This window comes from Perca fluviatilis, chromosome 10 (genome assembly GCF_010015445.1).
Source record: "Perca fluviatilis chromosome 10, GENO_Pfluv_1.0, whole genome shotgun sequence".
Taxonomy (NCBI): domain Eukaryota; kingdom Metazoa; phylum Chordata; class Actinopteri; order Perciformes; family Percidae; genus Perca; species Perca fluviatilis.
In genome coordinates this window covers 5,834,622-5,861,575 of record NC_053121.1, presented here as the reverse complement: position 1 = coordinate 5,861,575, position 26,954 = coordinate 5,834,622, and the positions used below count along the sequence as shown (strand labels likewise).

The 26,954-nt window shown below is 41.8% G+C and overlaps 2 protein-coding genes across 2 annotated transcripts; one reads left to right on the top strand and one right to left on the bottom strand.

Annotated features, from left to right (window-relative positions):
* Positions 1-8,029: 8,029 nt before the first annotated feature.
* Positions 8,030-9,793, top strand: LOC120567274 (P2X purinoceptor 7-like). The gene is made up of 2 exons (XM_039814181.1): positions 8,030-8,165; positions 9,175-9,793. The coding sequence occupies exons 1-2, from the start codon at positions 8,139-8,141 to the stop codon at positions 9,664-9,666; spliced, it is 519 nt and encodes a 172-aa protein (XP_039670115.1). The 5' UTR covers positions 8,030-8,138; the 3' UTR covers positions 9,667-9,793.
* Positions 9,794-9,886: 93 nt separating this feature from the next.
* On the bottom strand, positions 9,887-13,785 carry LOC120567381. The gene is made up of 11 exons (XM_039814339.1): positions 13,644-13,785; positions 13,395-13,452; positions 13,227-13,298; positions 12,387-12,735; positions 11,931-12,212; positions 11,594-11,827; positions 11,401-11,486; positions 11,174-11,278; positions 10,651-10,844; positions 10,396-10,560; positions 9,887-10,109 (listed from the first exon to the last, which is right to left on the bottom strand). The coding sequence occupies exons 6-11, from the start codon at positions 11,814-11,816 to the stop codon at positions 9,887-9,889; spliced, it is 996 nt and encodes a 331-aa protein (XP_039670273.1). The 5' UTR covers positions 11,817-11,827; positions 11,931-12,212; positions 12,387-12,735; positions 13,227-13,298; positions 13,395-13,452; positions 13,644-13,785.
* Between the last annotated feature and the right edge of the window lie 13,169 nt (positions 13,786-26,954).

Sequence of the window (26,954 nt, the reverse complement as noted above, 5' to 3'; positions counted from 1 at the left end):
CTGCAAAGTAAAGAAAAATTAGATTGTTAACATCAAGAACAGTAGATCTGATAAAGTGGGTCTTCAAGGGTGATTTTGAGGTGGTTAGGTCAGAGTGGTCATGGTTCTAGAGGGAAGGGGCAGCTATGGAGACTTACCGTCGGAGGACTCTCTATTGTAGCGAATTGGCCTTTTGGTGTTTCTTTTCTATTTTTTTTGCTTATTTCTGCCTCACTTTCTATGTTTGAGGTGAAAGTGGCCTCCTTTCCTCTCAGCCTGCTGTATGAATCTTAAGGACAAAATGGGGAAATCTTTCATGCAGTTTAGAAGCCCAACATGTTAAGTACAATATGTTTTGCCTCCATATAACCAGGTTTGCAATTCTTCAGCCTTAACACATGACTGATGTCTACCATTAGTGTTTATGTTTTTTTATATATTTGTTTTACCTGTCCTAAGCCATATTTTTTAAGAGGGAATTTCCTCCACCTCTCTTGTCCCCCAGCGCCTTTATAACCTTTCTTGTGACCTCCTTGTTGGTCCAGTTGAAAATATTCCCTGAAAAGTAAAAATAAGTAAAATGTATTGCAGAAAACACATAATTTTATCTAGGCATTAACATTAAAAGTACCTTTTTTCCCTCTCAACCCAGGTGCTGGGAACAGCAGCCATTGCGCCGTCCAGGAATTCTACAACCGTATATTTTTTATCAGTCATTTCTACAAAGGAAAGGAAGGAAAGGTAAGCATGATAAAGTAGAGTGTTATATTGCGTTGTTGAGCATGCATGGCCCGTTCAATTGAAAGTCCATTCACCACGTCAAGGTACAAGCAGACATAAACTATACATTACACAAGGACATAGAAATGGCAGGGTTATTGACTGTTTCAGGTTAAATTCAGCGTTAGGTTGGGTTAGATTGAACAAAACGATGTGAAAGAACATTACCGACAATGACACTGTCCTGTACACTGTCCTGTGACTCCATGACTGTCCTGTACACTGCTCTGTGTCTCCAATACACTGTCCTGTACACTGTCCTGTGACTCCATGACTGTCCTGTACACTGCTCTGTGACTCCAATACACTGTCCTGTACACTGTCCTTTGACTCCATGACTGTCCTGTACACTGCTCTGTGACTCCAATACACTGTCCTGTACACTGTCCTGTGACTCCATGACTGTCCTGTACACTGTCCTTTGGTCATAATTGTCCTGTACACTGTCCTTGGATGACACTGTCCTGTACACTGTCCTTTGCTTGATGTCCTGTACACCTGCTCTGTGACTCACTGTCTGTACACTGTCCTATGACTCTGACTGTCCTGTACACTGTCTTTTGCCATGACATGTCCTGTACACTGTCCTTTGTCATGCACTGTCCTGACACTGTCCTTGCTCTGCTGTCGTAACTGTTGCTCTGTGTCTGTACCTGTCTTTGCTCATGTGTCCTGTAACTGCTCTGTGATGTACACTGTCTGTGGATAAACACCTTGTGACAGCTCTTCTTGGGGGGCGATGTCACTCGCACAGTTCAGTGTATGCTAAGTGATGAGGATGTGTTTCACATATTGTTCTTGGTTTGGAGGGGTGTAGAGTGAGGTCTTCGCACAGTAACATGGTCAGATTGTTGTTGTTCTTTCCGGTTTGCGTAGTGTTGTTTGTGACTGGGTGTTTTTTTAGTAGTTTCTCACTTTATTCTTTGGAATAGGCGTTACTTGGGTGACGTGTATGTGGCTTGTTTTTGTTTTTGTAGGAGTTTCTTCATGACTCCTAAGCAGACTTGATGCATGTAATCGATGGGAAACTGCTCAACCATGTCTACTGGGAGCCTCATCAGTGGTGTTGGTGGAATGTCCTCGTTGTGTTGGCGGTCCTCCATCCAGCAGCGGAACTTGTCATCTGTTCTTAGGCTGAGATCATACACTTCTGGGAATGTCATCCTTCCTTTCCATACACCTCTCTGATCACACTTGTCACAGCCATGATAACCTGTGTATTGTTTGATGCGTTTGACAAAAGCTCGAGCAGGTGCATCACAGACAATACAACGAATTTTCACTCTGATGGCTCCATTGTTGAGACCATCTCTCAGTAGGTCCTGAAGATCATCTACCATTTCCTCCAGGAACTCAAGCGAATTTGGTTTAAAGGAGCCTAGTGTTAGGACCACAGGAAACACAGTTTGTGGTTGTAGGTGAATACAGCAAAGGACTGGCCACATTGTTGTTTTGCTGCTCTTGAAAAGTGGCAAGCCATCCACATTCAAAGAGATTTCTATTTCTCCTAACACTTCAATAACTTCTCTGGGGTAAAGCTGCAGCTGTTCTGTGAGTGTGTCCTTGAAATCAAAATGTATGTATTGCATGCCTGATTTTGTATTGACTTCAATGTGTCTTGGAGTTTGCATCAGAGTACGAGCAGTTGAAGGCAATTCGGGGTGGCCATGTCAAAGTCAGAGGCCAGAGAAGCAACTGCACCCACCTATTCCTCACTGTCCTCTTCTGTCTCTTCTGAGTTGCTTCTCTCTCCTTGTTCTGTAACCTCTAAGTCAGAAACAACATTGTCTTGTTCCTGCTCCATTGCTGCTCCATTGTCTTGTTCCTCCTCTTCCATCTCTTCACTTTGTTGTGGTTTACAGTCAGCAGTGTCCTTTGAGCAAACTTCCATCAGCGAGTGTACTGCTGTCTTTGCAACCTGTCCATTCTTGAACGGTCTAAACAAGTAAGGAAAATAAATAAATAGAGAGAAACAAAACCATATTGACAGTATATTGACAGAAGTATTAGGACGCTTATAAGTAAACCCATTCAAAGTTTATTATTGATTTATTGAGAGTGGAGTTAATGGATATACCCGCGGATGTTGTTCGGCTCTCGCCCAATCCAAAATAAATAAATAATTTCATAGAACCTAATTGTTATATCAGTGTGTATCAGAGTGGTTAAATACAGGAAAATGTAGCCTTAAATGAATATATTAAAAACAGTTCTGTGTGTATGAGCACAAATTTATTTTATTTTTTTCCATGGTAAGGATGACATTTACATGGAATTGCCCATATGCCTCCCATAAAAGTGTGTCCGTCTGTTTCTCATTGAATAGGTCGTAGTCTAAAAAAGGAACCTAGTTTAAGAGCTTGACATTCCCCCACGAAACAGTCTAAGTGATGTGCATCCGGATGTTGATGTTCATGATTTCCTGTTTATATTGTGTTGCATGGTATAAGGTACCCCGTGAGATTCTTATATAGGCTACTGTCTATGCGTGAGACACGTAGAAAACGGTACTGATTGTGATCACTGGAGCTCTGAAAAGTAGGTCTAATTGCATGCATCTAATCTTTACTTGATTGGTACTTTTATCCCGAAATACATTATTGTGTGTTGTTATGCGGCTTTGTGGATGACCCGCCGTCACCGTTTGAGGAGAGTGAAGCGTGCAGAACGTTACTAGCTAACTTGGCCTATGCCATCATTCAAGGGGGGCGATGCTTGTCTTTGTAGGTTGTAGACTTGTCGTCAGATTAACTAGCTACATGAAGCCTACACCTTTCGTGATGTGTTGGTTAATAGAGGATTGCCCTTGAATATCGATATCAGTTAACCTAGCTCCGATTAGTTAAGATATATTATGATGGCATCAAATGGCCTACCGTCAAGCGAGAAGCTAGCTAGAGCTAGCTGCTAACGTTAGCTAGTATTTACGTTACGACATGACGTTACGATAGCGGTCTTCGCTAATGTAGCGTCAAATCATTTCATTGACGTTACGGGGAAATTGGTGGGCTTAGCTACATGATTCGGTCATTGAATAAGTGGTGCTGGTAGGTTGTATAACTAAATATAAAAAGGAAATGGATCGTAAATAACGTTAGCTGCCGAGCTAAGTGTTGACACATTAGCTAGCTAGCATAGCTCTCATAGGATTTGACGTAGCAGCTAACGTTAGCGGCAAATCGTTAGGATGCAATTGAAGTTGGTTTATGGTTAGCTCCCCTCACAAATGTAACGTAATAACTTACCGGCCTCTAGTGGCGATGTTATTTAAAATCTAATTATATATAATTAGCTATATAATAACAGCAGTCGACAGCAGAATTCAATTTACTTCAGTAAGTAGCAGTTACTTCAGTTTGTGGCAGTTACTTCAGTTAGTGGCAGTTAGTGAAGTATATAATCATCGCGAGCTTCTAGAATTTAGAATGTTTTTTCAAATCAGAGAAACCTTGACATGGCGTTCGATCTGTTTTGGTGGGTACCTTGGCGGGCCTATTCCATGTGTGATATTGAAATTCAAGTTGGTAATTGTCAAGTACTTCTTAATAAGAATTCACCAGCAATGAGTTATTATTTATTATTATTATGGGCAAGTGCCAGCTCAATGTAAAATAATACAGTAAACATTAGAATTTAAAATGAAACAGGGCTCCGGACTAACTTTTTTCACTAGGAGCACATTGGCCCCCAACTGAAAATTTTAGGGGCACAACCAGAAAATTTAGGGGCACACACCGTAAATCAACATGCTAACCAAATATTCACATTTCTACTAATTTCCACTGTATTAATAATAAACACTTTGATAATATAAATTACAATGTGCTGTTTCAAATTTAGTTTCACATTTTATTGTGCACTTTTGAAGATGCAACATAAAAAGGTAAACTGACAGCACCATCGCTGTCATGACAGTACAAATATTTAAAAGAATATACCAGCTCTAGTCTCCAGTCTACAATTACAATGATTTAATTCATGAATTATTTATTTCTTACTCACTGTAACTTGTATTCTTTATTCTTGTATTTGTATATTATTCTTTTTTATTTTCATCATGACCGTTTTTTAATGCTCTTTACTGTTTCATGTAAAGCACTTTGAATTGCCTTGTTGCTGAAAGGTTCTGTAGAAATCAAGCTGCCTTGCCTAACAGCCTCAGCCTGTCAGTCAGTTCCCAGGGCAGATAAAACACAGTTGTCACTGCCAGGAAGTCTACATCAACAGCACCGCGACCGCTTTCGCCTTACCGTTAATATCATATTGCAGCAAACGCTGTCTGCGTGAAGTTTTGAACAACTGTAACCACACTTGCAATCACTTTGTCGGCATTTCTGTGACTAACTGTGACTTAAAAAAAACTGTAGTTTGTAGAGTAGTTTGCTCCGTCCGCACTCTCGCGGGTGTGCGACGGCGAAGCTCCGCGGTACCTGAGAGCTCGTAAGCGCAAGCTTATCTGTCCTCTCTGCATAGGACAGATAAGCTTGCGCTTACGAGCTCTCAGGTACCGAAATTTCCACGTTCAACGTGTAAAAAAAGGGGGCAAATTTACTGGTCGCACGTGCGACTGGATGTAAAATTCAGTCGCACACTCTCAAACTTTGGTCGCAAAATGCGACCATTTGGTCGCAGTCTGGAGCCCTGTGAAATGTTTAAGTCATTAAACATAGACTACAACAGTAAGAATGAGTAGGAAATAGAAGAGAAAAAATAAAGTGGCAAGTGGTGTTTGGCCCATATCTGTGAAACAAAATGAGTGGAAATGAGTGTGTGTGGGGTGTGGTAACCAGTTCATGAGATGGAAATCTTTGTTCAATAACGGTACATGGAAAAAGGACATTGGTGAAATGTTAAATGTGTTTATGATCTGTTTTCTTCACAGGCCCTTCAGCACCACTTTCCCTGTGTACACTGCAAATTGGCGTAGCTCTGTGGCTTTCCAGCTTCGAGGTTTTCTGGCAAAGCAACTGGGCATTGATTTCCTCAATGACAACAACCTCTCGCTTACCTCATTTATTTGACCAGCTGACATGCGTGTCCTCTGCGGTCCCTTTATCCAGACTTGTAGGAGTTTCTTCATGACTCCTAAGCAGACTGGTCCTTGCATCCTTCCTTCCCATACACCTCTCTGGTCCCACTTGTCACAGCCATGATAACCTGTGTATTGTTTGATGCACTTCAATAACTTCTCTGGGGTAAAGCTGCAGCTGTTCTGTGAGTGTATCCTTGAAATCAAAATGTATGTATTGCATGCCCGATTTTGTATTGACTTCAATGTGTCTTGGAGTTTGCATCAGAGTACGAGCAGTTGAAGGCAATTCGGGGTGGCCATGTATTTTTAAACCCTTCAGAAGGTCATCCAAGGCAGTGTGGGAGATCTGGTGTTTTGAGGCCCACCCCTGAAGAAAATCCTTAATTGAATGAGGATTGTCCTCCACTTCAGACTCTTCTGAGGTGGTACTTGCCTCCTCTTCTGTAGCATCACAGACAATACAGCGAATTTTTACACACCACGGATCTGGTGTGAATGTGGTATATGTTACCATATTAATATATAAATATATATATAGTTAAATTGTTTATTTATTTATATATATGTGTGTGTGAGAATGTTATTAAAAATTGAAGTTTTGTTAAACCATGTTAAGAATTTGTTGTAGGCCTACTTTGTTATACTGTTGTCATTCTTGTAGATCTAATCGTTACTGCTTGTTTGTAAATGTTTGTTATTTACCTGAAGTTGTTCCTAGTTATCTAATGAAATTGTTTCAGATATTTATAAATTTATATATGTATACATGTGTATGTATATATTTGTATTCATGTATTTCTCCGAAAGATTTGTATATGTGACCGGAAGATGTTTGCTGAATAAATTTGTGGTGTCTTGTAAAGTGGGATGGGCCAAATGTTTGGCATGACACAGAAATAAAATTAAACTAACTATAAATATAAAATAAATTTTAAAAAATCCTTTTGTAAACCTAACACGTGTCAGTGTCTCTTTATTCTTGTTTTCATAGTAGAATGAAGCACACAGAGAAGCAGTACCAACTGCAGGTATTTGTCTTTATTCTCTTATCCTCCCACCAATTGATTTAGCTTCGTATACAATTCATACCATCCCCAATCCCACCCGGGCTCGGACAGAAAAATTCGGCCCGATCCCACCCCTATAACCCCTTAAGGGACCCTTTATTATATAACCTTGAGAGAACCTTTAGGGAACGTTCCCTAAAGGTTCTTTAAAAGTTCTACAAAACTAACCTTTACAGAACCTTTAGGGAATGTTCAGAGAAGGTTAGCTGAAGGTAAAAAAATGTACCTTAAGAGAACCTTTAGGAAACGTTCCCTAAAGGTTCTTTAAAAGTTCAACAAAAACAACTTTAAGAGAACGTTCCCTAAAGGTTGCAAAATATTTTACCTTTAGGGAACGTTCCCAGAACGTTCCCTAAAGGTATTACCTTCAGAGAACCTTCAGGTAACGTTCCCTAAAGGGTATGTGTATGCTGGGTAGGCTCTAATGAAGCAGAAACGCTTAAAGGTGCAATATGTAATATTGTATGTAATACTGGCAGCTAGCGGTTAAAATAGTTACTGCAGTTCACTTTCAAAACACTGGAGAGTCGTTTCCCTCCGCCCCCTCCTCCCCACACTCGAAAATCAGGTGGGTTGCCAGGTTGAACCAAGGGGGTAAGCTTCGCTTCAGAACTCGAACCTACCATGGGATCGCTTTGTTGCTACAAAGCGATCACCTCCCGTTAGCATTCCGCTGACCGCCATTTTGTTTTTACGTCACTTGACAGCGAATAACTTTACATCTGAAGTGTTTAAAGACTCTATTTGGCCATTGTTTATTTCTACAGAAACACGAAAATGTATAAAAGGCTCCATTACCTTGTACCTCACGTTATGATTCCGTAGCAGACGTTTTTGTGAAAATAGGCTAACGATTGTGTCATAACCACGCGACTTACTGTCGCACAGTAGAGGAATTACCGTATAGTACAGGAGAAGCTTGCAGGCAGTTTGGACTTCCATTAGCTGTTTAGGTTTAATTACTAATGTTAACTAGCATGTTAGTGATCAATAATTAGCCTGTGCCTATGTTATCTCCTTACATATACTTACGCGTATTGAGATTTCTCTTGGCACAGCTACCAGAAGACTTCCAACTCTCAGACACGTTGCTCACGTCACATTTACGTTGTCTCTCTCAGTTGGAGGCTGCGCAGTAAAGGAAGAGATCATCGGAAAAGTGCTTCTAATAGCCTTCACTGGTCTCCGTCCAGAGCAACGGGGTCTATTGGTCCATTATATACTGTCTATGGGTTGAACCCATTGTCACACAGGACAAGACGTAACAGAAGAAGACGATCATGACAAGCGAATACGAGTCTTACAATGTAAGTGCATCGTAACAACGTACATTTGCAATGTATTTGTTGTTTTTAAATTATACATTTATCAACTAAAGTACACGTTTGCAATGTATGTATTGTTTTAAAATTCTAAACCAGCTCGTGGATTATTTATAACTCTGTCAATGAGAGCTAACATTAGCTAGATGCCTGGCTTGCTATGTTCACGGTTACGTTAGCCTAAGCTTAGCCCGTTATTCTGAAAAAAAGAGCCCACTGCTCCGAAAATACACTGCCGGTATGCCGTCTTTACTAGTTTCCAGACCACGTTAGCAATAATTTCACATTCATTTCGGGGTTGTATATAGCCTACTGTTGTTCCTTGTTGCAGCCCGATGCAGACCTGAGTTATGAAGTGCCCTCACCTGTATCGAGTGAGGCCAGTGAGGGCTGGTTAGGTGCCAGTGGTACAACAGGCAGAGGGCGGAGAGGACGAGCTAGGGGAAGAGTGACACAGAGAGGAGGAGAAAGTGCAGGCCCCAGTGGTGCAACAGGCAGAGGATCTAGAGGAAGAGCTACAGAGAGGGGAGCGAGTGCTAAAGGTCCAAGTCGAAGAGGTAGAGGAAGAACCAGAGAAAGAACGACGGAGAGAGAAGAGAGTGCAGGTCCTAGTGAGAGAGATGGGACCGGACGAGGGGGTGGAGGAACCAAAGAGGGGAGACGAGGCAGAAGAGGCAGGAGAACAGGTGCCAGAGATGCAGAGGAGGAGGAGAGAATCCAGGTCCTCCAAAATGAAAGAAGGGTTCAGACAGAGGTTTCTATTTTCATAGATCTTAGCAATGTATGCAACATAATAAACACTAATACATGACAGTGGCTACATCATGCAGACAGACACAGTACAGTCCATGTATCTTGAATATTGAAGTATCATAAACACAAATTCAACCACAAAGTTGGGTTAGAGATGGAAATGTGAATCTTTTTCTGTGAAAATAATTTATGTTGTATGTTATTATCCTAATGTGGTTGCATCTATGATCCGTTTACTTAGGTACTCATTCAACAGATGAGTGATGTGCATCTCCAGGAGTTGGCCAGTCGGCTCTTTTCCATGGAACCAGGACTAATTTTTGATGCCCTGATGATGAACCAGGTTGCTGCCCCACCGTCCTCTGTTTTAACCTGGTGTATGTGTGGGAACTGTAGGGAGATGCCAACAGACAGGGAAAGAAAATGCTGTGGCCAAGGGCCCAACCACTGCATTAGCCTGCTGCCACACTTCACCCTGTATTGTCTTGAAGATGGTTATTTGCGGATTCACAGACAGTACAGGAATGATGTGTTGGTGATTGGCGAAGCAAGGGAGCCTGGAGATGAAAACAGAGAGTTCCGATATGCTGCCTATCGGCAGTACATTTTCTGGCAACATGGGGCATTGGGTCAGGAAAACCGGCGTGTAATCCCTAGCTGTTGTGTCTGGCGGATCAGGGACAAGTACCCAGATCCTCACGGCCATTATGTTGGTTTTATCCCTCGCCTCTAAAAAAACAAAACAACCTCTCCTTCTGTTGGCATTCCCATGTATTTCACTTCCACATTTGAATAACACCTCACTCAGCTACCTCAATTTCTTTTAATTGTTATACAAAAATTTCATATTATTATTATTATTATTAACGTGATTGATGTTTATTACAGTGTTTCTTGTAAATAAAGTTGACTTACTTATGAATATACTGTTGTAATAATCATTTCTTTAAAAATCACATTAATCCGTTAGGGTGATGGTTACAAGTTGATGAACGAAGCAGGCCAAACCTCCTGGGGTCATCAGGGCGTAGGGACCTTAGCCTTGGCATTCCCCTGCCAGTCAGTCTCTTCAGGAGAATCCGAGCCTGCAGATCTGGGATGTAGCCATACGTCTTCTCTGTTTTCAGTGTATAAAGACTGTATCTTCTGGCATTCTTCTTGTACAGTCTCCTGAACCTGATAAAAGTATGAAACATAGGTTTACATATCAATAAGACATGAATTGTATTTTGTGAGGAGATGACTATAGAGCAGAAAAAAACTCTTCTTTGCTCTCCAGTCATTCAGAGAAAGGATATGACTTTTCTCTGCTCTCCTCTTCAGGTCTCATGTAGACCTAAAGATCTACAGCCTTGGGCAAATTTATGGGGATTTGATCCATTACATAGATAAGATGGAGAGAATAATAAATAATATATTATGCAACATGCATACTAATATGGCCTAAAATTATCAAACTTACTGTTTGCTTCCATCAGGTTTCATCCTGTCCGGTCGGTCTTTGTGGTAGTTATAGTCCAGGGCTGCCAGCAGGGTTCTGGCCTCGAATGCAGGTGGGCTAAATGCAGAACGCTTACTGGCATACATTAGTATGTGATTTTGAAAAGACTCCAGTTCAGCTGTCGTTCTGTGGAAAAATGTAGTCACAGGCAAAGATTCAGTAGTTCATGTATTTAGCTTGGTATATTCATTATTCAAAAACATACACACAAATTACCTGAAGTTCAGGTACTTGTGAACTTCATTAAGCCACCGCTTGTTTCTCATAATGCCCTTTAGAGCCTCATGAGCCATTGAGCCTCTTACGAACCACTGCTTTGTCCCGTCGTGTTCCATGGGCTCATGTTGGCAGTTCCCCTGCACCCACCTGTGTTCATTGGTCACATGGTGCAATAGTCCCATCCACAGCACCTGGAAAAATTCAAATAAACTTACATCCTTTCTTCAATTAAGATGACAAGTTTGCCTACCTGTAAGTGAAGCTGGCAATGTGCCCATAATAATATTCCATAACACACCATACATTGCAAAGCAACCTGTAGAAAATGTTATTTTGGCTACAGCATTGTTTTGCAAAAGTTAACAAGTTTTACATGTTCAGTATATCATTTTTAGAATGTTGTGCAATCACTGCTGTATTTACATAGAGAATATAGCAGCCAAACATAATCAAGCATTCATCCAAACCATTGTGTGTTTAGTAGCTACAGATCAATGTGTGACTGCATAAAAACACTTACAAGGAAGTCGTGGGACGAGTCAGCCATTTTGCCGCACCACCAAAAGTGGTTAACAATGTCCTTCAACCAATGGATCAGGCTAGACTGGCCTTTGATCTGTGCTGCCTGTAAAAGATGTATAGAAATATCAAGGACAAGATATTCCTCGGGTTATAGAAAAATTGTCAATCATGATAAACCATTTTTCTGACAAAACGGCAACGCTTTGCATTGAACATAACACTTACAGTGTGGATCTTTTTGGCCAAGTTCTTGGCCCCATGCCACATGTCTAGGCTGTGCCGCAGCCCCAAGTCTTTGTACTTTCCTTTGTCTGAAAAGTAATGTACATTATGTGAAAAGTGTCATTTTCCCATCAAAAACTGACTAAAGTATAAATTTCATAATATTTTTAATTATTAAATTCTGATGGCTACTTACTCATGAGAGCAGAGATCTGAACATGGGCATCTGTACAAACTTCGACGAGCTTCAGCTCAGTCATAAGTCTGTCCACCGTTCGGATGAATGCCTCTTTCTCCATGATAACAGAATTTCTCTGCGTTTCCCTTTTGTCTATGTTGATGATGGAGAGTATTTCTCTGGACTCGTTTTCCATGGCGGTGTAGGTGCAGTATTGGGCACAGTGCCCAGGGCTGTCCATTCTTCCATCCGCTATTGAAATATATAATATTAACGATAAGTATTCATTGAGGACTGAATTTACATATCAACACACTACTGAAGTTTTAAATAAAAAAACAAAAGTGCACATTACCGATGATCACCACATCTTTGTTTTTAGGCGCTGTACTATTACTTGTTGTTTATCAGTCCAGTACTCCTTTATGGTGTCCACGCAATAGGTGTCCTGGATAGTGAAGAAAGAGCTGTGGTCGACCATCCCCATGTTCATGAATTTTAAAAGAAGAGCAACTTTGGAATAGTTGCTCCCAGACAGTAAGATGTTGGTGGCCAACATGAAATCCCCTGCTAGCATCCCGTATTTCACTGTAGGCTGTGAGCTCCACCTCCAAACAATATGACCAATGGGACAGGTCTGAAAGTAAACAGCAGTAAAAATTCTCTCTATGATTAACAATCCAAAATGAATGACAAGTGTTTTTCATTCTACATACAGTTTGGGGAACATGATATAAAGTCTCCAAAAATTAACATACAATAACATAGGTCTACAACTTGGTTGCAGTGTTTTATAGTTATAAAAACTCACCCATTTGAGGATGCTTGCTGTACCCCTGGAAGTGATGGAGACCTCAAAGGGGGAAAGGCATAGGCAGTCCACATTGGTTATATTGCACCTGTATGGACAACTCTGCACTGGCAGCATGAGGAATGTTGCTAGCTGCTTTAGACTGTCCTCATAGGTGATGGATGCCCGTTTTCCTATTAGGTCATCCTCAGTGATGACCTCGAGTGGAGTAGGAAAGATGGGTGTTTGAGTGGGGGGTGTTGGGTCAATTGATGGAGGGTCTATGTCAGGGATGTCATGAACCGTCTCATTCGCTGAGATTATTGGCATACTGTCAATGCATGTGGGTTGGTGCAGCGCCCCACCCATCCTGTCAAAATACGAAATATAAACAAAAAATTATAACCTTTAAAAGTTATCATGCTGGTAGAGCAACTAAGTGCCCAACACACACAGTCAAACTCAAGTTGCTGCCCTTTTCTCCTGTTTTAAGTGGTGTAATTGAAAATAATGTTGTGTAAGGATTGAATGTGTACATTGCAAGGAAAAAAATAGCTAATGTGACTTTTACTTTCCCCATTGTACATATTACATTATTGCATGCATGCACGCATGCAATAATGTAATGGTGGTGGCACTATAGTAGCTATAGAATTCGAATTATAACATAGCGAATACAAAGACGAGGAACATATTCCTCATCTGAGTTGTCATCTCCTTCAGTTTTATTTTCTTCTTCTTCCTCATCGTCATCTGTTCCCCAATCAATACTGTCATATTTGAAAATAGTAAACCAAAAGGAATTATACACCTAAATTTATTTATGCAACAATATAAATAGATAAAAGGATTTCAACTTACACACTGTTCCTGAGGTCATTAAACTCATGTTCATCTATTATTGCGTTGTCTTGGACACTCATATTTTGAAGACTGAATGAAAAAGTATAGACAGACACCATTAGCAAAATGTTGATTACAGCTACTATTTCACTGTTTCATGTTTATGTTGTGACAAACCATATTTACCTGTTCTCTAGACCTTCAGAGGCATCCATGGTGCTCTCCAAAAATCCAATGGCTTCTTCTAAATGTTATTTTTTTAATATTATAAATTGGCTTTTTTGAAATGTAGGCCAAGGGTAATACAACATCTATGCATCGCATGACATCAAATTACTTTGTTTGCGCTGAGTTACATATTTTGTATTCATATTAGGTTATACATTTCACAATGTGGGTTGAAAATTAAAATCGCTTCAGATACAGAATACAGACCGGTCTGAAAGTGTTCCACTTGATGGACATCCAATACTGGACAGCGCAGGGGCAATCAAGTGAAGCTTCTTCCTCTGCCTCTTACTAGGGGTAGAGGTGCTTGGTCCTTCATAGCTAAAAAAAAAAAAAAAAATCCATAATCAAGACATTATAATATAGTTTCAAAGTAGGATCCGCATATTCTCACCCTAACTTTACACCTACCCGGTTGTATTCTAAAACATGAATAAATACACTATGTCATAACCCTGACTGTAATACACAAACAAAAATAAGGGAACATTTTTCGACAAGACAGCATAAATCCTCACGTTATGTGTAACGTTAGCTACTCTAGCTAGATAACTAGCTAGCTATGTTAATGTTTGCTAACGTTAACGTTACATTGTTTCACAAGGAAATGCTAACGTTAGAAAACGCAAATTAAACTTTAGCAGTCACGCTAGCGAAAGACTAATCGCATTCGTAAATTCAGTCAATTTAGAGTCAAACTTGCGGTTTGTCATAATGTATAGCTAGCTACCTGTCACGGTGGTTGTTGCCGGGAGAGTCAACCGATGTAGCCCGTCCTCTGGTCGGTAACGTTAGCAGTTAGCGTGTGTTAGCATGGCGGCTTTAGCCAGCTCCAATCGGTATAACTTCACCGGCTGTGTGTCAATGTTTTGCCAGTAACTAACACGAGTAACGCTACTCTATATTAATTTAACGAGAGTACTCGAATGTTTAAATTACTTAAAATGCAATCCCCTACAAACTTTGGTATACGTTAAAAGTGAAGCTAGATGCTTACCTGTTCAGAAGGAAATTAGCCAACTCGGTATCGGTCTTAAAGTCCTTTTGGTCTCTAAGCTGTCTCCATCTTTCAAATGCATCTCCAATATTTACCCGTGTTTTATTACGCCTCTGGTCATGCAACTGTTTTGTAACATGCCAAGGTTTTTTAGGTCGTGTAGAAGCCATCTCCGTTGATCCCATTCGTTTATGTGCTGCTTCCATGGTTGTACTACAACAGTAGCATGCTGGGTTTACGTTTTTACAGGTATATCTGGCAACCCGGCCTGGCTGTCAAACTGGGCCGTTGATAACAACACACAGACCAAAACATAAACAGACATTCCGTCACGGAACGTAAATTTAAAAAAGAAAAAATACTGACATTAGCATTGTTTTCAGAAAACATTGTATTTCAGCTTGACATGTTTCCTTAATATCTGATGAGGCATTGGTGTCATTTTTGGATTTATTACAGTAAATATATTACATATTGGACCTTTAATGATTGTTTTATAACGCCACAAGATTTAGCTTCTTCATGTGTAGATTCAAAAGGCTCCAAGTGAAATAGTTGGCAACCGTGAACTTTCAGCCTAGTAGAGTTTTTATTGAGGAACTCCAGCTACTCATTTGTTTTAACTTTTAGCAGATAAAGTGAAGAAGGCCATAGAACTGTCTGAAACCGTGTCTCCTTCTGTCTCCTGAGATAAAACTGTTGTTTAGGCTAATGAAAAGAACAGGAGCAAAGGGGAAGGTGATCAACTATGGCCATGCTAGAAGATACATTTAGAGGGGTGGCTTAACAGAGGTTTTCACTATATGATGTGTGGATGTTTAGACTTTAGGTTAGAAGACTTTTCAGACGTGCTGCAGTACTTGTGAAACTGTATTTCTCCATTTGCAAATGTAAATAAATACTAAAAGACCAAACTTTGGTTTAATTCGCAAACAGTCGTTATTCGTTTTCATTTTGATCATTGATATTTACTAAACTCTGCTGCTTTGAGAAAAACTTCCACAGCTTTGTCCCATATCAGTTATTGTTGACAAATATATTAGTGTGTGGTGTATAAACTTGCACTTACTACAATGATGGTAATAATTTAATGAATATGTGTGTGTGTGTGTGTGTGTGTGTGTCTCTGCGTGTCTGTCTGTCTGTCTGTGTGTGTGTGTGTGTGTGTGTCTTGTCTGTATCTGCTATTTGGGTTACTTACCTTTACACAACTATTAACTAAAACAACAAGTATGTATGTATTGAGTTGATGTAAATTAATGCTTTTTTGTTTTTTTTTATCAGATTCATCGATTAATCGAAAAAATAATCAACAGATTAATCGATTATTAAAATAACGTTAGTTGCAGCCCTAGTTATTGGTGACATTATTGTCCATCTATTACCTATCTGTTATTCAACAGGCCAAAGCAAACGCTTTTGTCCAAAGCGATTTACTGATTAACTTTTTTATATGACTGATTTGTCCATTTTCTTTTGCGATGTAGCTAGATAACAGTTGACGCCATTTTGTGGTTATATTCGGCCAAAATTAACGTTATACAACATTTGCAAGCAAGCATGTTATCTTTACCGATGCCTCAGCTATCTTAAATGATATGCAACTTAATCTGGCGTACTGGCGTTATATTTTAAAATAAATAAATGCTATGCAAAATGACCAAATAATTAATCATAATACTTAACAAAAGTTGCTTGTCTAAAATTAACGTTATACAACATGTACAAGCAAGCATGTTATCTTTACCAATGCCTCAGATAGATGATATATACATTAACTTAATCTGGCGTACGGGCGTTATATTTTAAAATAAATAAATACTATGCAAAACGACCAAATAATTAATCATAATACTTAGCAAAAGTTGCTTGTCTAAAATTAACGTTATACAACATGTGCAAGCAATCATATCTTTACCAATGCCTCAGATAGATGATATATAATTAACTTAATTGGGTAGGGCGTTATATTTTAAAATAAATAAATACTATGCAAAACGACCAAATAATTATAAAATGTTTTGTTAAAATTAACGTTATACAACATGTGCAAGCAATCATATCTTTACCAATGCCTCAGTTAGCTTAAATGATATATGCATTAACTTAATCTGGCGTACTGGCGTTATATTTTAAATTAAATAAATACTATGCAAAATGACCAAATAATTAATCATAATACTTACCAAAAGTTGCTTCTCGTGATCCATCACAGTCTCTGCGAGATTCGTAATGACTGAGACTTCTCTTGGCACAGCTACTAGAAGACTTACAACTTTCAGACACGTTGCTCACGTCACATTTACGTTGTCTCTCTCAGTTGGAGGCTGCGCAGTAAAGCAAGAGATCACTGGAAAAGTGCTTCTAATAGCCTTCACTGGTCTCCGTCCAGAGCAACGGGGTCTATAGAGCTCAACAGTCCCGCCCCTCCTCTGAGAGACCTTGGGTTCCGGAAGTAAATTTCCCATTCATTTCTCCCATTGACGTCTGGAAAAATCCATACATAAAAGAGTTTTAGACCATGCATTAGGCTAACCAGATGGTACGTGACTCATATGCATACAACGTACCATTTCGAGTGAAAAAACGAACACAAAATCCCCAAAAAGTCAAAGGTACAAGACATGTACATATCGTCATTTCAAAGCGAAGGGACTATTCATCCCATAAACAACCGCACACCACTGAATAAAGGAAGCTACGTTAGTTTAGCTAACGGCTAATTCGGCTAACCGCTAGCTGAGACAGCATGTAATAACTAACAGACCCTCAAAATAAAACCTGAAAATAACCGTTAAAATATATAACGGCTGTTAGATCAGCTGTAGCCTGCTTTCCCCAGTGTTTAGTTTGAGTTAATGTTATTTTAGACTGAATCAAGTTGTCAGCTAGCGGTTAGCCGAAATAGCTGTTAGCTAAACTAACATTAGCTTCCCAGCGGAGGCTAACGGCAGAAGCGTGGAACAGATCGTGATTCGTGCAGTGTCGTAAATCCTCGTGACGGTTCGTGCAGGCAGCTCCCCCTCCTCACCAGCATGAGTTCCACCAATCAGAGGCGTCACTGTGGGATTGTGGGATTGTTCAGGATTGTAGGTAATGAAGTACTTATCCAAGACATTGCGAATAAAAGACGTTTATTTCAAAACAAGGTTGGTGCCCCATAATTTTTAGCGTCTATATGATTATATAGAATCGCTTAGTCACGTCGGCATGCTGGTTTTAAGTCTACCATCGACGGTTATCATTTCATGGCTTATACGCCAAATTGTCAATGGAGAAATTGCATTGTATTTTTACTTCCGGAACCTGCTGTGGGCGGGACTGTTGAGCTCTATTGGTCCATTTTATATATGTCAACGGTGGAGGCTAGCGTGGAACAGATCGGGCAGGTCGTAAAAAAGTATTATCATCTGACATCGACACTGACCTGTCTCCGTCTGGTCTGCTTAGTTTGTTGTTTGCTATCGCTCTATTTATCTGTACATACTGTCAAGATGTCTCTGCTTTGCTCGTTTATGATCGCCAAACACTTTTCAACATTCGAATATCTGCTGATTTATTGTCTGAAAGACATGATTTGGGAGACCGCTGGACCTCGAGGCTTCCTCCTTTGCTGTCGGATATACCTGAGTACCTTCGCCGTTCACCTGCTATTCTTCCAGGCGACGGGGAAAGCGCGGAGGTGTGCTGGCCAGATTCAAGGCTTACCTGGCGTTCACCTGTGTGACGTGTCCTGATGGACGCTACGTTCCTGCTGCCGGGCGCTTGCTGGGGATGAGAGACCGCTGGCTCCGTTCCATTGTCCCTGGCTCACGGGTTATCTCCGAGGCCCACCTGCTGGCGGCACCATCTTCCCCTATGCGGGCTCGGATCCGCCGAGGTGGTGTGGATTTTGCGAACCTGCTAGATCGTGCGGCGCCTCCAGCCAGTGAGGATCAAACTCTTCGCCTGGCTTTGTTTAATGCTAGATCGCTAGCCAACAATACTTTTCTCCTCAATGACTTGTTCAGTTCTTGTGAGTTGGATTTTATGTTCTTAACAGAAACCTGGCTTCATGATGGTGAGCTCACGCTTTTCTCCGAACTTCTTCCTCCCCGAATTTCTTTCTCCCCGATGTGGCTTCCTCAGCTCCCCTCGGACCACAGGTAGAGGTGGAGGTCTATGTTTAAGTGTGCCTTTCAGTGTTGGCAGATTCCGTTTGACAGCTGCTCTAGCTTTGAGATGCAGCTGTTTGAGACAAATCTTCCAGTGACGCTTTTATGTGCAGGGGTTTATCGACCTCCAAAGTTTAACAAGGATTTCATTCAGGACTTTGCAGACTTTGTGGCTGGGATTGCTTTGAAATATGATCGCTTTTTAATGGTGGGTGATTTTAATATACATGTGTGCTGCGAATCCAGACCTATGTCTAAGGATTTTCTTAATCTTATTGACTCTTTTAATCTCACGCAGTCTGTCACTGGCCCGACGCACGAAAAAGGACATACTTTGGACCTTGTGCTGTCATGTATTTCAGATCATCTGCCTGTTTTATTTACTATGGTTGTCCCCTGCTCGGACACTTCAACTGTTGCCCCCGCACGCTGTGTGCGTGCAATTAACCCTCAAACTGCCTCACAGTTTTCTGCTGCTTTTAAAGGGGTGATAGAATGCAAAACTGATGTTACCCTGTCATAGTTGAATAATGACAGTTTAGTGGGTAACTAGGACATACATAGAACCTCTAAATCCCATTGACACCTCTTTCCTCTGCAAATCTCACAATTTGAAACTGCCTCTGAAAACGGGCAAATCTCAACAAGCCGCCTAGTTGACGTCAACTCTGCAGCTCCTCCTCATTTGGCTCTAGTCTCTCTCTTTGTCACACCCCAACATTTGCATAGGCTACACAACTGACCTGAGATCAGTTAGTCTTCTGAATCTAGGTCGGGCAGATCTCAGAAATTGTATAGACCCTTTACAAACACGTGACCACGACCACGTGACGACGCCATGACAGACGGCAGAATCACCGGAAGCACAAGCTAAACTGTGTAGTAGACGAGCGGAAAGTTTCATTAGTTTCAAATAAATAACACTAAATAAACTGTAATAATAATAATACTACTATCTTCTTCTTTATGGCTTCTTCAGACATTGTTTAAATTCACCTACCCTGGTCCCTGTCTCGATCCTGCCGGTAGCTAGCTTGCCCCGTTAGCCGTTAGCTGCTGTCCGGTGAGTGTAGTCAGCCAGGCTTCTGTGATAATCATCCCAATAACAATCCATGGAGCGGTGGTGGTGTGGCTATGTCTTCCAGTTACCAAAGGCTAGCTTTAGCTTACGCTTGGAGCAGCAAATTCATCTGCCTATTGCCCCTCTGTCTGTCTCGTTCTTTCCAACTCTTGTGAGGCTAGTTCTTCGTCTGTATACTCGGATTCGAATAAATAAGGACGACCATATAACTCAAAAGGCTCTTCTGTGTGTCTTCCCTTGTAAACAAATCTGCCCTTCACTCTTCACACACTACGCTCCGATCACACTACTGTTTACCTTTTCTTGCTACAACTAGCAGCTACTACCGCACTACTGTTTTTTTTTTAAGGGGGGAATACACTTCAATACGTGACATGACATGTCCTCTGGAGGACATAGCCACACCACCGTGGATTGTTATTGGGATGATTATTACAGAAGCCTGTCTGAATACACTCACAGGATGGCAGCTAGCAGCTAACGGCTATCAGCTAGCAGGGCAAGCTAGCTACAGGCACGTACCGTTGTTCACTGGATGAGCCGATGCAACTCTCTAATGGATGCCTGAACACACCCCAGCTCTGGGAAATAATTCATCACACGTTAATCCATGCAGTAAATCACAGAGTGTCTATGATCACTATTAACCACACATGTAACATCTAGCCATCGTCTTATCTGTGATTATATTCGCTGTTGACCGGTGGATATTTCGAATAGCTGGTTGGCTAACATCCGCGAGACCAGGATTTAATTCAGTTGTTTGGTCTTTTGAAGTTAGTTTCCGGCCATGTCATCTTTAATTTAACCAATATTTTTTGTATGCCTGTTAAGTTAAATTATCAAGGGAACGGCTTACTTTTTGGGATATGTAGGTCAGTGAATAACCGATGATAGTTATGTGGGACCTGTTAGCAGGAACAGCTGGTTAGCACGGCAGCTAGCTGGGTGAGTAAGTTTTATTATTATTATTTACCAGTCATTTAAAACAGAAAGGCAATACATACACACCGAACCTGGCCCGAGCCCGACAGGCATTAAGAAATTTGAGTCCGAGCCCGAACCGAGCCCAACACAGTTTAAATCTCATTTTTGTTCTCATACTAATGACACAGAGACATGTACGTTTGTTTGTATGGAAAGCCCGCTTTTATTAAGCAACTGTAAAGCACTCAGAAATGTCAACAGATGAGCGCATCAGCGCAGTGAGCGCACACGGGCAACAAGCACAAGTTAACACAGGCGCGCACAAGAGGCCCAATCATATAATTGAAATAAAATGAACAACATAGGCCTACAAAAAATGGCCCAAGCTAACAGAACAAAATCAAAAAAATTCACACAAGAGGTTCTGTGGACCTATATGTCTCTTAATGAAATTCAAATCAACACGAGTGTCCCCAGCAATGTAAAATTAACGTTAACACAAAAGCAGCTTATTTAAATGAAAATCACCCTTACCATTTTCCTCAAACTGTATAGGCTACTAAACTGTAACATGGGATCTATTTACATATAGATCCATCAAAGTTTAGGCTAATCCATGTTCTTATGCAGAAAAAGGATTGCACCAACGGTGGATGGCTTCAAGGCTGTCCTCCTCTGCTCAATCGTCCTGCCAGCAGCGCTGAAGTTGCGCTCACTGCTACTGCTGCTGGCTGGAATGGCAAGGATGCCGCGGGCAAGGACACTAAGCTTCGGGTAGTTGAGTTGCTAATCTCTCCACCAGCCCAAAACATCTCTGTCGTCCTGCATTGCATGATTTTGAGTCGAGTACATCTCGACTTCGTCCCCGGCATCTGCCAGTGCCACAGGTACATTTTCCCACTCCTCAAAGTCAACTGCAGCTTTCTTGGGCACAGGTCCTTCTCCTTCAGTGGCGGCCTCCTCGGTGCGGGAGTTCACTGAGCTGTCTCCGAACATCCAGGTGAAGGTTGTCTCTCTCTGAGGGGGACAACATTCGGAGCTGGCTATATTTAGGCCAAAGGAAAGTTGCAATTTTTTGGAGCTCTTGGATCTGCACTTTACGCAAAATCCAAATGAGATGCCGCTCGCGGATGATGGCTTGATAGGGGCTGTCAGTCGTCTTTCTGTTGCAGTGATGTTTCAGTCACTCAAACCACAGAAACACCAGGTTTATGGTTGGGTACTGGTCCCCTTCAAGTTCACGCTGGGCATCATAAAATGGTTGCAGGAATTCGATTAGAAAGTCGAGGACATCTGGAGATATGGCATCGATCCGCCAGCTCTCTGCACGGTCATCCAGTTTTTCACATATTTCTTCATAAACCGAGGTCAGATATACCGTGCTAAACCTTGTGTCTGCCATTTGGATGACGTTTTTTGACAGCAAAGCTGCCAAGCCAGTCTTTTTTAGGTATTTGACCAGCACCTTGGTTGCTTGCAGTGTCTCTGCAACAGACGGAGCTTCTTGGGCCAGTTCTGTGGGGTCCAGCGCGTGTCGCATCACTATATTGTAAAGGTGATCTGGGCAGTCAAGTCTTCGATATGGTCTGAGGGCACTGATGATGTTTGCGCCTTGGTCTGTCACCCACACCACTTTATTCAGCAGACTCATATCCAGGCCATATTCCGTTAGAAGTCTGATGATTTCTCTCCTAATATTCTCCCCCGTCTTAGCCTCTTCCAGTGGGAATGCAGCTGTTGTCAATACGGTGCTTATCATTTTAAATGTTTGTGTCACAAAATGGCAAGTGATGGTCATGTAGCTTAATTTGTCCTCGTCTTCGTGTTTGTCTTCACCTGTCATGTTTAGCCAACCACTGCGTCTTGTTGCCAGCTCAGGCACCGTTTTGACACAGTGGTGGGGTCAGCCGCCTGCGCTGCCACTGCCATATGTAGCACCGCATATGCTGCTGGGCCACATGCCCCTCAATGTGAAGGCCTTTGTCTTTCAGCAGTACTTCGCATTTTCAGTAGTTTTGTTTGGTTGCTGAGGGTTTTTCTTGACTTGCAGCAAAGAGTGTGTTGGCTACGGGGGAATTCCCGGTCCTCTTGCTGTCATATTTCATGACAACTCCGCAACCCCTACATTGAACATAACCAACAGGTTCATCACTATCGGCCTTGACAACTATGTAGAAATACTTCCACACAGTAGACTTTCCTTCATTTTTAGTGGTTTTAAAATCTCCTGAGGCCAACTTCTTTTTAACGTCTTCCATTATTGCGCTCCGAGTGCTCAATGCGCTGCAGCATGTAGCCTGTCTGATATGCACGGGTTTCGTTTTCAAAGCTGTCCACAAATCCACACACAGGAAGACGGATGTTAGGTTAATATTTAAAATGTATTTTAATAATTTAATAAGCTGTTTTAAATTTAAAAAAAATTTCAATGCCTTAGGCTATCGCGCTGATGTGACCGAGCCCGACCCGAAGCCGACCCTCATTTCTAAATATCTGTCCGAACCCGGCTCGGCCCGTCGGGTACCGTCGGGACCTGTCGGGACCTGTCGGGCTCGGGCCGGGTATCCATGCCTTAATACACATGCTTGTGTTGGTGAGGATTACTCTGCAGATTGTGTATGTGAGAACAAGAACAGCGAACCATAGACAGTATATAAGCAGCGAACATGTTCTCGTTTGACTTGCCGTCCGTCTACAGAATAGCTCTTCCGCCGTCCGTCATGGCGTTCATAATTCGCGGGAGTAGAGTGTGACGTCACGTGCAAAGGGTCTATACACTGTTCATCTGCTATTTTACCATTAACGACGAAATTCAAACTGTAAATATAGTTATGCCGAAAGTGTAGCTAGCTAGCAGCGATCTTTTCCCATTGTATTGAATGGGACATAAAGCTAGCTTGCTGCTCCTCGTGAACAACAAAACAAAACACCTGACGTTCCTAAAAATGCCTTACATTGAAAATGGACACGTTAGCTTTGTAAGACCTTGGGGTAGCTGTGATGTAAGTGCCGTGACGAAATTCAAACTGTAAATATATTCTAGTTATGCCGGCAACCGGCCACGGAGCCCCGTAGTGCAGTAATCCACAAAGGGTGACTTTGCCCTGGGTATAGAGCCCAGCAGGCTGCCGCTTTCTCGTCAGACTGTGTGGAGGTCCTAAAGTCCGACACGTCTTACCAAATTTGCAATTATTTCTCGCATAAAAAAGTCTCAGAAGTGAATTTGGTAATGAAACATTGCAGTGTTTGGAATATGAGATTCTGTCGCTTCTCTAATGTGTGTGTATGGGGGATTCGCTCAACCAATCAGCGCGCAGCTCATCTAAATATTCATGAGCATACCATATTTGGAAGAAAAGCTCTTGTTACAAATAGGGCCAAAACACAGGGATACATAAAGGACAATAAAATATCAACCAGGCCATTTTCAGCCCAACCAATGTTACATACCCCATTAGGAGACCTTAAGGAACCGTGTGAAATACCCTATATAATCATTCTATCACCCCTTTAAAAACTCAGTGCTGTACAATCTCGGTGATTTTCTTAATGTGGAGGAACTCGCCAACATCTTTGACTCTACTTGTACTGAGATACTGGACTCTGTTGCCCCACTGAGGGAAAAACGCAATAAAACTCTTACAGAACCTTGGCTGAATGACAGTACCCGCTCTCTCAGACGTGACTGCAGAAAAGCTGAGAGAAAGTGGAAAAAGGACAGACTCCAAGTGTCATTTCAAATTTTAAAAGACTTATTACTTAAATACCAGGGAGCAGTTAAATCTGCTAAAACTCATTTTTTATCTCACCTGGTTGCTAATACCACCCAGAGGCCTCAGGTTCTTTTTAAAGTGTTTAACTCTCTTATTAACCCTTGTGAAACTGACTGTGCTGTGCCATCCACATTGTTGTGTGAAAACTTCCTGAAACACTTCATAGATAAAATTGCTGGCCTGAGCTTTTCATCCCCTGTTTTTACCAGTGACCCCTCTGTTCCTCCTTTATTCCCAGCTGTCTTCCAGCAGTTTGAGCCAGTTTCACTCCACCTTCTCTCTGACATAGTTAAGCAGCTTCGTCCGGCTAATTGCCTCCTGGAAAGTATCCCTGCCCGCTTACTCAAAGATGTTTTTAACACTGTTGGGTCCAGTATTTTATCCTTGGTTAACTCATCTCTCAGCTCAGGGTGTGTTCCAGCTGCTTTTGAACATGCTGTTGTGCAACCACTTTTAAAAAAGGAAAATCTGGATCCGTTAGTTTTGTCTAATTTTAGACCTATTTCTAAACTTCCCTTTTTATCTAAAGTCTTGGAGAAGGTTGTTTTTAATCAAATTCAATCATATTTAGATGATTTTAGTATTTATGAAAAGTTCCAGTCTGGTTTTAAGCCCCGTCACAGTACTGAAACTGCCCTTCTAAGAGTCTACAATGACCTTCAATTAGCGGTCGACTCAGGAAACTCCGCTGTTTTAGTGCTCTTAGATTTGACTGCTGCCTTTGACACTGCCAACCACTCCATCCTTTTATCTGACTCAAACAAAGTGTTGGCATTACGGGCATAGCCTTAAAATGGTTTGAATCTTACTTGACAGATAGGAGTTTTGCCGTCCACCTTGGGAATTTCTCTTCATCTGCTGCCCCTCTTTCTTGTGGGGTCCCCCAAGGTTCCATTTTGGCACCCATGCTCTTTTCTCTGTACATGCTGCCCTTAGAGTCCATTTTAAAAAAACATAACATTTCTTTCCATTGTTTTGCAGATGATGTACAAATCTATTTGCCTGTAAAAAACAACGATAAGGAGACTATCCAGCCTTTGTTGAACTGCTTGAGTGATCTCAAAATATGGTTGGATCAGAATTTTCTCTGTCTTAATGATAAGACTGAAATTGTTGTGTTTGGTCGTGCTGAACATTTTAGTGCCTATGTAGATGCTCTTGGTACTTTAGGCTCCCAAATTTGTCCTTTCACCAGAAATCTGGGAGTGATTTTTGACAGTGCTTTTAAATTTGACAAACAGATTAGTTCTGCTGTTAAAACCAGCTTCTTCCAGCTGAGACTCTTGGCTACGCAAAGACTTCGAAAGAGTCATACATGCATTTGTTACGTCCCGCTTAGACTGCTGGAACTCATTGTATGTTGGATTGGATCAGTCATCCCTTCGTCGCTTACAGTTAGTCCAGAACGCAGCAGTTCGACTTTTAACCGGGACCAAAAAGCGACCACATTACACCGGTTTTGGCCACTCTCCACTGGCTTCCAGTTTGTTTCAGGATTGAATTTAAAATTGTATTAATTGTCTTTAAGATCTTAAATGGGTTGTCGCCTTCTTATTTATCGGAGCCTGTCACACACCTGTCAGAGCACTGAGGTCGTCCAATCAGATGCTCCTCCATGTGCCCAGATCCAGGTTAAAAACCAAAGGTGACAGAGCCTTTTCAGTGGCTGCTCCAAACCTCTGGAATAGTTTACCTATTCATGTAAGAACAGCTTGGACCGTTGAAACGTTCAAGTCCATGCTTAAGACCTACTATTATTCATTGGCTTTCAATTCAGGTTGAGCTTTGACATCTTGACCTTTTTCTTGACCTTATTCTTTTTCTACTGTTAGAAACTGTTAGTACTGTGTGACTTAGCTCCTGCAAAGACGCCAGCGCTGCCCCAGCTTGCTCTGCGATTCCCATTCCACACACTGAAATCATACCGCTGCCTCGGCTGTCTGCATTTTGGGTCCTATCTTTTTCTGCATTTCCTTGAGTTGAGTCAGTGTGGGGTCAGAGCTCTGCAGGAGATCTCTCTGTAATCCGCTGTCAGTCATGCCCTGGCAGAAGACTGCACTGCTGAGTGCCAACTACGTGGCAAAAGAGTTAACGCTAACTCAATAGCTCCATGGCTACTCCCACACTAAGCGAGTCCCCACTCCCTCGCAGGATTTCATCTTTATTCAGAGACACTCAGAAAGAAATTGCAGATCTCAAGGAAGAGATTCGTAGGCTTTCAGAAGACCAAAAAAACAAGGATGCTTTACTAACAACCTGCCTGAACGTGGCTCACGAACAGTCGCTCCGGATTTCGTCTCTCACGGCGGCCCTCCAGGACACGGAACACTGGGATCCATCTGCCTACCACCAGCGCACATCATCCTGTTCTACGCCCAACATCAAGGCGTCTTGGACTGAGGTGGTTTGGGGCCGTAAGAGGGCCTCAAATAGGGCTCCATCGCCTTCTGCATCGCCTCCCGCCGTCAGCCTTTTGAATCGCTTCGGCGTTTTTGTCGGAGCTGGCGGCTGGTGGTCTGGGATCATGCCAGAGGACTGGGGCTGCTGGAGCCTCTGCGCGGTCAGCAGCTGGTGGAGTTGCTGTCG